Source organism: Hoplias malabaricus, chromosome 17, assembly GCF_029633855.1.
Source record: "Hoplias malabaricus isolate fHopMal1 chromosome 17, fHopMal1.hap1, whole genome shotgun sequence".
NCBI classification, from domain to species: Eukaryota; Metazoa; Chordata; class Actinopteri; order Characiformes; family Erythrinidae; genus Hoplias; species Hoplias malabaricus.
The window spans coordinates 10,248,619-10,260,214 of NC_089816.1; the positions used below are offsets into that span (position 1 = coordinate 10,248,619).

An 11,596-nucleotide genomic window follows, 5' to 3' on the forward strand; every position below is an offset into this window, starting at 1 on the left:
AATGTGTAATGAAACTTAATGATAAAACTAGTGTACATGTTTTGTGTGTGTGTGTGTGTGTGTGTGTGTGTGTGTGTGTGTGTGTGTGTGTGTGTGTGTGTATGTGTGTGTGTGGTTTAAGCATCACATTTTAGGGAACAGAATCTGTACACACACTCACAGAGTTGGGGATTTCTCTTCCTTAATGAGGGCAAAAATCATGTCCCTGTTGCATAATAATTTTAAGGTGAAGATTTGTTAAGATTATAAGGTTGGGAACCGGTTAGTGTTGAGTTAGGCTGGTAGTACTTTCTCTCTCTCTCTCTCTCTCTCTCTCTCTCTCTCTGTGTGTGTGTGTGTGTGTGTGTGTGTGTTGAAGGGGGTGTTTCTTTTCTGCTGTGGGGAGTGCCATCTCTCTACAATTGAGGCAGTGGAGTAAGGAATTAATTATCATTGAAAAGTAATGGCCCCCTTTCTGACCGTGGTGCGCGAGGCTCGGAGAGAAAGCCCCGCGAGCCCCGCTGCCAGGGGAAGGGATTATTCCGGGGATTACCATGTGAAAACTTCTATCAGACTTTCTGACTCAAAGATCTTTTGCGCGCGGTAATCGCGTTAATACCCGCGGATTAATGCTGCGCCCAAACACGCAGAATTGCATTTGAATTCGGGGTTGCCTTGGTCGATATGAAATAAATTGAGCAGGTTTTCTGTGCGAGAAGAAAGCGCACGTCCCACACATGCACACGTCACAGAGTCGGCCTTCAATAAGGGCTTTAGAAAGGACCTCAGGACAAATACAGTCGTGTGCTCAGGGACTATTTGATTTACTAAGTAAAAATAATCAGCGCACAACGCGCAATTTAAAGCACATTGTCTAACGATCTGTTAAATTAATTGCAAGGTGTATATGACCCGTTATACTATAAAAAACACACAATTACAGCAGAACAGGGATGTGCCATGTCTCTGTTTATTCGGTGAGAAAATCAACAAAACATCCCCAGTATCTTATAAAGCGTCTATGTTCACCAAAGTGTCTGGGTCGGTTTTGTGCCACTAAATGCATCCCAGAGTCTACAGCTACCAGCTACATCTAACCCTAACCCTAACACATCCCCATAAACTTAACCTTACCACCCCACATACATCACGTGTATAGTTTTACTGTGCATTTTAGTTGTAGTGCCCCAGAATATATTACACTATTGGTTCAACAACACACGTGCATCTCTCATGTTCATAGTTGTCCTCCTGTCTGGTTCGGGGTTGTTGCTGCTGCTTTGTTTTTCTCTGCATGCTCCTGAGCCCCGAGCTGAGAGTGAGTTTGCCGGGTGAGAAGCAGCTCTTTCGCCTCTTTCGCCTCTTTCTCTAATACGCTTGTTTCATTTTCTCACGTGTTGCTGCTATTGAAATGCAATAAGATCCCGTGCACTTGGGCCTAATCCTGTCAAAATCACCTTGGCAACCCTTCTCAACTGTGGGCAAAAAAAAAAAAAACACCCCCGCCCCTTCTCCTCCACAACCTCCTCCTCTTTCCATCCATCATTTCCATGGAAATAAGTCATATTGTAAAAGCGTTACTTTTTATCACTTTATGTGCGCAATAAGCCCACGGTTCTATCTCTAATGGCCTGAGTGACGAAAGCCCAAATGGGAATTCAAGCTGTTTCTGGGCTTTGAAGTTATTGCTGACAGGTTGGTGCTGTGATAATAAAATCCATGCCCCAGTAAAACTAGAAACAGTCGCGTAAACAAAGCGCAGTGGGGCTGGAGTGTCGCCTGAAGCGCGGCCGGGTAGAAAGAGAAAGCTATTCACGCCGTGGAAAAGAGAGAAGTTTTGAATTTAGTTGTTGAAAACATGAAAGTAGAGTTTAGAAAAACAAGATCCTTGTCCATCACATCTTCATGTCTCAGCAGCGCCGGACGTGGTTCACTTGAGGCCACTAACGTGCGCTTTTGTTCACGCTGCATGCGACTATTTGAATGAGAATGATGCTATTGGAGTGTTGCAGGCCGAGGAAAAAAAATAGAGAGTGAGAGAGAGAGAGAGAGAGAGAGAGAGAGAGAGAGAGAGAGAGAGAGAGAGAGAGAGAGAGAGAGAGAGAGAGAGAGAGAAATGAGTGACAAAAGGCGCATGAGGCGCAGAGTTTGGACGGAGGACAAGGCGATGGAGAGCTGAAAAGGAGAGAGGGGAGAAGAGCACAATGGAACAATTCACCTTCTAATCGCTTTGATATATTATACATGCCTGAAGACTCTAAACATTGTGTAATTATTTATAAATGACTGTCTCCCTCTCCTCATAATGGCGCGGGGAGAAAGGCCCTGCAGGTCTCTCCTCCAACTGGCCCTCACCACTGCCCCCTTCCACCGCACTCCAAAGAGCTGCATGCGCGCGAATAAATGGAATAATTAATGGTCAATTGTACGGCTGTCTCATAAAGATGTCTTTAAATAAAACTGAAGAGACGCTGCGCTGCGGAGTGATTTAACGCAGAGCTTCATCTGCTTCGGTCAGAGATGAGAAACGAGCAAAGAGCAACAGTTGGACGAGTTTAGTCTGAGGGGATGAAAACAATGATGTTGGTGATGATGATGATGATGATGATGATGATGATGATGATGATGATGGTGATGCCGGTGATGATGGTGATGATGATGACAGGCTTTGCCTTTATTTTCATAACCTTTAAACACTACCTCTCCTTCCGTGTAAATGTCGCTATAACATTTAAAACTTTATGACAACTCAGATAACTCTTTTATCTAAAACATATTCACATATTCTGGTGTGTTTCACACTTCTTTGTTTACTGCGTACCCAGTAAACAAGGAACGTCCCTGGACATTCAAAATAGATCTAAAAGTAGTCTGTCCGCCAAGGGCATATTTTAAACGTCAATGGACGTCCAAAATCCATCTTAATAAGTTAGTTAAGTGGTGACCAATCGATAACGTCAGTGGACGTCCAAAACGCGTTTTATACAAGCAATTTATTTCGGGACCAATTAATAACGTCCAAAATACGTCTAATAGTCATCGCTTTAATGTTTGTGTTTGGACGTCTTTTCAACTTTCATTTTCAACCTTAAAAGAACGTTGATTAGACGGCAGTCATTACGTTATTTCAACGTTGAATCAACGGCTAATTGTTTACTGGGTAATACCATATGTGTTCCTTCATAGTTTTAATGTTGATTTACAATGTAGAAGAAAAAACTGCTGAATGAGAAGATGTCCAAACCTATGACTGGTGCTGTACATTCACAATATGTGGAAAATGGCCAAAAACAAAAGAAAACCTCCCAGAGTGGGCGTGTCCAAATATTTTACGGGTAGTGTATACAAAAATGATAATCTTTTTTATTCTATGTGACATACTCTCAAGTGCAGATCTTCAGTACCTTTCATTATTGTATTATGCAAATTTCTGAATTGTATGTATTAAATTTTCATATATTCCTATGTTCAACTTTTTTACTTTTTCTTTCTCAAATTCGAAAAAAATGTATGCATTGTGCATTTATATATATATATATATATATGTGTGTGTGTGTGTGTGTGTGTCCTTTAGAGTGCAACTAGAACATGTTTTGCTTATAGAACCTGCAGGAGTAATTGCAAATAAACGTAAAAAAGATACTGAGGATAATAATTAATGACGGAAATTTAGCGAACCGTTATAAATGTAATAACATTGCTTTTTTGGGGGGACATTATTTGAATGCCTGTTTTTAATGAATAAATATTTATAAAGATAAATAAATGCTTGTCGAGCAGTCTCCTAACTCTAACTCTTTCTCGGATGGTAATAAGTAATATTCTACATCCAGCAGCAGCAGTAGTTTTAGTTGCAGCTATAGTTTTTTGAGACTTGGTTGGAGTTTATCCGGATAAAGAAATTAAATGTACAGAGATATAGACCCAGAGAGAGAGAGAAAGCGAGAGACATTTAGGCAGAGTGTGCCTGGCTTGAGGCGCTTTTTTTCTTTCATGGTTTATTCTTTCTTTCTTTTTTCTTTCTTTTTCTTACTTTCTTTCTTTCCTTTTAGAAACTCTAAGCGCTGTGTGCGATGCGCGTGGCTCCGAGGACGCTCGAGCGCTCCGATTGGCTGGCGGTGATTAGAGGCACACGCTCTGGAGCGCGAGCAAACAACGGGCATAAATTATGCTAATGAGATAGTCGCGCGGCACGGGGCAGACCTGCTGCAGCCCATTCATTCATTCATTCATCCTCCAGGAAAATGCCGCAGGAGGAGGGGGACGCGCGCGGGGGGGCGCGTGCATTGTCTCATCGGGGTATATAAGGTAAGTGAGGTCGGTCGTGTGCCAAGCTCACCGGCTCACGCGAGCTGATTGAAGAACGGGAACGACACGGGCGCGTGCCGACGAGATCAGAAACGAACTCTGAAGCCATCTCTAATCTGCAGGGACACTCCTTTGACTCTTGCTTTCTCCGAGTGACCGCAACTTTCAGCCACAGGTAAACGAACGCTCACACTGCAGCTTCACGCGCTCTTCTCATGCATGTTGTAAGGACTGCTTCAGGGAACACCGTTAATTCTTTACTGGCTGAATGTAACGCTAAATAACTTACGTTAGGAACAGTGTGCCCCAGCTCTATCCATCCATGCTACTTCTCTTCCCTCGCTCACCGGCTGTTTCCTCCTTGTGTTCCGCAGATCTTCAGCCATGTGCACCGCGATGGAGGGCGCCTTCTCTGACGTGGACTGCTCAAGCTGTGACTACTTCACGTGCACTGACGACGAGGACTCCGCCACCTCCCCGGCGCTTCTGCAGCAGCATCAACTGGAAGAGATGCACGACCTCGAGCTTCAGCAGCCGCCAAAGAAGAAGCAGCGGCGCGGACCTCGCGCGCGCACCGACGCCACCGTGCACGTGGCCAAGAAGAACCGGCGGCTGAAGGCGAACGACCGCGAGCGCAACCGCATGCACGCGCTGAACGGGGCACTGGACGCGCTGCGGAGCGTGCTCCCCGCGCTGCCCGACGACACGAAACTCACGAAGATCGAGACGCTCCGCTTTGCGCACAACTACATCTGGGCGCTGTCCGAGGCTGTGCGCATGCACGACAGAGCGCGCGCCGTGGCCGCCGCCGCTGCCGTAGAGCCTCCTCCACAGAGCCCGGGCAGCGACGCGCGCTCCTGGGTGTCCAGCGCTTGCTCATCCGCCTCCTCGCCGTCTTACAGCGCCTCAGAGCCCGGAAGCCCAGAGGCAGAGACGGAGGCGGCGGAGGAATACGGCTACGTACAAGCGGACGTGCTCTACCGCTACAGCCACCACCACACCTTCCTGCCGTACGACTCATACTAGCGAGAGCACAAACGAGCGGAGAGTCGCGTGCAGAAATAGACCACCCTGATGAAGTGACATTTTCAGAAGTGGGCTACAGGATTTGTAGATTATTATCCCGCAGAGAATCATCTACAACGAAGATATGGCATCTGAGCAAAGTGGGAGGGGTGGGGAGGGTGGGGGTCCAAACTTGTGCACGCGACTGTTCTTTCCAGATGCAAAGACTCAGCTCAGAACTTCACTGCTTGCCTTAGGACTCCCAAACTCTCGCGAGAGACTTCTTCGACTCATTCTGTTGACTCTTGCTGTTCCCACACGAACCGTTTCTTGCACTTTTTTTTGGTTCGGTTTGATTTCGATTTGTTTCTGTTTCCCTTTGTCCAGCTTCCACTCAGAGGCCAGCTATAGGGCTAGGTATGTCCACTAACAGATACAGTCGTGGACAAACTCATGGGCACTCCTGCTCCTGAAGGTCGCACAGCCTCCACTGGGCACACACTCAGTTCTGCTTTAACAGAAAAACAAAAATTGTGCCTTCACAAGCCGTTACTACCCTTACTTCATTGTTTCTCTTTTATTTATTCAACTTGTGGCTTTGATATGATTGTATTTTATTGTATATAAAGAGATTTATTCTATTATGTATTTACTTAAAAGTATAATTTTGACCCATTTTTATACGAATAAAATATGTTTTTTTAAAAAAAACTGAAGACATTTTCTTTCTTTCTTTCTTTCTTTCTTTCTTTCTTTCTTTCTTTCTCTCTCTCTCTCTTATTCTCTGTTTTGTGTTTGTGTGATTGTTGGGGTGTGTGTGGAGGGTGTTAGGAAGATCAGCAGATGAAGCTCTGGGGATTTTTGCTGACTGATGCTCATCCATCAAACAGAATGTGTGTATGAGGGCGTAGGGGAGGGGGGGGTGCGGTTGGGCAGTAAACACACACTGACTGGATTTTATAATGAACCACATTCAATTATACAAGAAAAAAACGGTTTGATGCGTTAAAGCGTCCCTCCATTCATCCAACACCTCCAGTGACAATGGCAGAAGGGACAGTACACTTTTAAACCAGGACATAATCAACTAAAGAAACAAAGACTCAAAATATCAAAATAATTAAAATGAAACAATAATAATAACAACAACAACAATAATAATAACAGTAATAATAGTAATAATAACAACAATAATAAGATTAATAATAATATTACAATAACTTTGTAAATAAATATGAAAACAAACATCATCAACTGTTACATTTTTATTATTATACAATATTTTCTTTGTCTTAAATCTAAAATAAATAACAAAAATATACAATAATTGATTTATAAATCGATGGGAACTTACAATAAACAACAATGAAAAGTGAAATTTTTGTTTTTGCCATAAAAATAATTTGCTTGTATGAAATTTTTTGCAGATAATTTACATATTCCCAAGAAGAGGATGTGGAGATGGTTCTATATCTATGAATGTGTCATCTCTCTTGTGTAAATCTATTTTATATTAAATAATTTCAGTTTACTTATACCTAAATCTGCTGATGTGTACATTTATGTGGCCTTTATGTGGCCTTTATGTGGCCTGGCCCTTCACCACTTGCCAGTTGCTTGAAAGCCCAGCCCTGTATGTATCTGTGATTACTTCCCATGTATATGATGTAAGTATCCCTGGCTCTCTCATTCTGCCTGCTTGAGACTACCTTTAGGAAACTGCATTTGCAAAGTGGAAATGCTTAGCCATGCATTGAGGGGTCTTGGTTTGAAAGTTTACATGAGTTGGAGTCAAGGCTTGGTAAGTGTTTGTGAGCGTGTGTGTGTTGAGGGTCGGACCTCACTGGTCCAGCAACACATGCTCAGAGCCTCAGGCAGGGGGCAGATAAAGGGGGAACCCCAAACCTGTAGCCCTCAAGCCCGCCCCCCATCACCACACACACACACACACACACACACACACTCACACACACACACAGAGTGTAGGACTATACACAGGACAGTGCCAGTGCCACCGTCCTACCACCTGTTGTTGTTGGGCTTTTATTCTGTTGTTAAATAATGATTTTCTCTGCATGATCATGTGTGCGCTGATAATAGATAATAGAACCGAGCTTTATGAATAGCTCTGCGTGTCTTTGTTTTCCAGCACAGCACCACGAGCAGTTGGCAGCACAAACCCAGTCCACTGCACCTGCAATCACATTACTCTCAGTTCAGTAGCCCCTGCTCATTAGAGACCACCAAACATCTCTGAGGTCCAACATACCCCCCCTAAAGATCTAAGAAGCTTATTTAAAATGACTGAGCAAAGACTGAATTTCATTGGTATAGAAGTGTTAAGCTTAAAGCTGCGTTACATCAATAACTTGTTAAAATGAAAATCAAAAAACACATTATACCTGAAATATGTGAAGATCATATTTTAAGGTTATAACTGAAGAATATAATTATTTAATTCTTTCTCTGTTCATTGTGAAAGATCAGTTTCATTGTAAAAAAAAAAAAAAAAAAAAAAAAGGAATGCAAGTAAATAATGATGGTCTTTTATTTTTATATTTATTTTATTTATTTTTATTTAAAAACATTTATGGGAATATTTCTTAAATGATGAAAAATAAAATAATAATGGCATTACATAAGATATTGAACACGTGACCATTCATATTTATGGTTATGGTTATAGTTATTTGTGGTTATGGTTATGACCATTCAAGAGCTAGAAATTTCTAAACCAATGTCCAAATAATACATTGATTATGGACAAAGTTTTGCAGAATGAGTTTAATATTAAATAATATCCCTCTCAATTTTCCACTAATACATTAAGACATTAAAGCATATGACATTTTTCCAAAATATAAGAAAATAACATAAACATTGAAAATAAAATACATTTATTTAAGGCTTTGTTTTATGATACAGAATGCACTCAGCTGTGCGGCTCCTGAAAGGTCCAGCAATTCATCTCCTGTTAAGAGGTTCATTTCTCAGTTTATAATTTGGCCACACTCTCAAAGCAATGCCTACAACTGAGGCTTCTAAACGTATCCCCTCCCCCTGGTCCCCTCGGGGCTGAAAGCCAGTATCGGTGCACCAGGACTCATGCAGGTCAAAGGTCACTCAGTGGCAAAAGACCCCTCACCTCCCAAGGAGATGGCCTTCCATGTCAACGGGCATAAAAACATCAAAACACCCTTCATGTTTGTACAGCCATGAGCACACAGCTACACCTCCCACTCGCTCGTATGGGGCTCTGGGTGGGCATTAGGCCAAAAGATCCACATAGACTTGACCTCCTTCTGTCTTAAGTATCTCCATTTTTCAAAGAAGACCCTCATTGATCTCAAGACTGTAGATGTTTGAAGCAGCTCTTTTAGTCATTTCAGCAAGGGTGGCCAACCTCAGAGGGTCAGAAGCGTTAGTCAAACATTTTATTCATGTATATGAAAGGGAGGGAGGGGGTTTGCATGGCGGAATATATTTATTGGCATGTTATTGAGCTTAGTACAAAAAGTGACCATCATGAAATAGTAAATGTGAATGGGAGGAAAAGGGCTTTCATTCACTCTAGCCCAAACTATAGCGGAAGAGGAAATTATAATTAATGCAGTATATATATATATATATCAATTAATACCTGATATATAGTGTCCATATTTGAATGCTTCATCTTTTTTAATGATTTTTTTTTTCATTTCAAAGAGCACTTTGAAATTGTGTTCTCTTTCCTTTTCTTTCCTCTAAAGGATCACATTTTCTACATAGGCCATGACTGAGGAAAAACTTTGTGAATGTCTGAAGTTAATATTCATTCATTCATTCATTCATTCATTATCTGTAAGCGCTTATCCAGTTCAGTGTCGTGGTGGGTCCAGAGCCTACCTGGAATCATTGGGCGCAAGGCGGGAATACACCCTGGAGGGGGCGCCAGTCCTTCACAGGGCAACACAGACACACACACACATTCACTCACACCTATGGACACTTTTGAGTCGTCAATCCACCTACCAACATGTGTTTTTGGACTGTGGGAGGAAACTGGAGCAACCAGAGGAAACCTGCGCAGACACGAGGGAATACACCAACTCCTCACAGACAGTCACCCGGAGGAAACCCACGCAGACAAAGGGAGAACACACCAACTCCTCACAGACAGTCACCCGAAGCAGGAATCGAACCCACAACCTGGAGCTGTGTGACTGTGACACTACCTGCTGCGCCACCGTGCCGCCGCTGAAGTTAATATTAAAGGGCTGAAGTGCAAGTGGAAGAAAAAAAAATCCTGTTCCCAAAAAGTTGGTCCATAGTAGAATAACAGTGAGTAAAATGACAGTGATTCTGGGTAGACTCACCGCAACCCTGAACTGGATAAGTGGTTTCAGATAATGAATGAATGAATAATAAAAAAATAATAATAATATAATATTGTTGTAATAATAGTAATATTATAATAATTAATAGTCATCTCATAGAAATCTCTGTATGCAAGCTACGAGGCCAAAAATGAATAGGGTATTAATATTGGATGGGTGTGATTTCTGCACTGCATTCAGAACAGACATGACTCTATAATGTAAACAATTGCATGGGCTCAGAGACACTTTGGGAAAACAATTATTTGTGCACACAGTGTCTCTGTATTCACAAATGCAAGTAAAATTTCTACAATTCAAAGATGAAACCATATATAACTAGAAATCTAGAACCACAGCTGCCTTCTCTGGACCTGAACTCTACTGAGATGTATTAAGGTGAAGTGAAAAAGTGCCCTATGGTCAGACTAATCAAAATTTGAAAAGGTTTATGAAGTTATGGACACCATGTCCTCTGGGCAAAATAACGGAATGGCCATATATTTTGTTATCCAGCCCAGACCTGTCACCTATTAAAAATATTTTGTGCACTATGAAACAAAACATAAAATACACTATAAAATGTTAAGCTGCTGAAATCCTATATAAAGCAAGAATAGGAAACCTTTCACTTTCAAAACCACAGCAATAGTTCTCTGCAGTTCCCATACCTTTACAAAGAATTGTTCAAATAAGAGATGACCCAACACAGTTTTATAAATGTCCCTGTCCCAAATCTTTTGGAAACGTCTTGCTGATACTCAATTTTAAATAAATATTCTCAACAAAAAAATTTCAACGTTTTGTCTTTTTCCCATTAAATTCAGATTTAAATGATTTCCACATCATTCAAAATGGTTATGTTTTGTAAGTTTTTACATGAGAGATTAGATCATGTGTTGATTGTTCCGAAACATTCATTAATAATGAAGCACTATGTACTCCATTCATTCACTTTGGAGCTTGAAATGTGGCGAAGGGAGTTCTGGGAGAGTGAGAAGAGGAAGGAGAATGGACAGAAGACGAACGAGCTTTCTCAGTCAAGACTCCCAGAGAGCAGCATGGAAGCTCCTAGAGCTCAATACACAGAGCAATTAAACAATAACTGCAAGTTAATGACCAACAGAAGGTGGGATGGTAGGGGGAGTATTTGATGAGAAAGAAGAGTTAATGAATGAGTGGCGGCCAAGAGGGTCCAGCACAGAAACACATGGGACAAAAAACACCCATTGCTATCTGTTTAAGAGACTAATATAAATTCTCACAGAAATGACATTCCTCATATACTGTCAAGTTATAACTTTGTGTAGTTAATGTGTTTTTCTGTTGTTTAGTTTTAGACTACTTATTTCACATAGATTTGATGACATTTAGCCAAACATTGGCGAGGTCGATGACAGGAAGTCATTCATCCACTCCTGCACATCCCAAAGGTACGAAGGATGTTCCAAATGAATTTAATTTATTTATATATTGACCCTTACAATAAAATCATGCATCTCCAGAATTGTAAATGCACAGAAAGATAATTATGCTTTATTACTTTCAATGAAAGTCAATATATATAAAATGTATATAAATTAAATGATTTTTAATGTATAAATAAACGAGGCTGACTGTTGTAGACAGATGTTTCTCAGTTCTAGATGTTAGAAAAACAGCATCACAGCCTGCCATCACTGTTGCATTTGGGCTGCAGGCTTCATCCCTGATCCCTGGAGTTTTGAGCCTAATTCTCTGGCCTTATCCCAAACAGGGATTAGCACATGAGTGTTGACAACTGCCCAGCACTGCCCTCTGTAAAAGCCCACCTTCAGATCAGTGCAATCCTTCCCCTTAGCACCCAAACAGAAGGGTTCACACCTTACCTCCCGAGGAGACCTGAAAGAGCCTCTGACAGCAGCCTGGGTGATTAAGGTGACTAATGATCTGTTGGGGAAATAGAGGCT

At 41.7% G+C, this 11,596-nt stretch overlaps 1 protein-coding gene across 1 annotated transcript; it reads left to right on the forward strand.

Moving 5' to 3' along the window:
- Window positions 1-4,671: 4,671 nt before the first annotated feature.
- On the forward strand, window positions 4,672-5,313 carry neurog1 (neurogenin 1). Its single transcript, XM_066648529.1, has one exon. The coding sequence runs from the start codon at window positions 4,672-4,674 to the stop codon at window positions 5,311-5,313; it is 642 nt and encodes a 213-aa protein (XP_066504626.1).
- The last annotated feature ends 6,283 nt before the right edge of the window (window positions 5,314-11,596 follow it).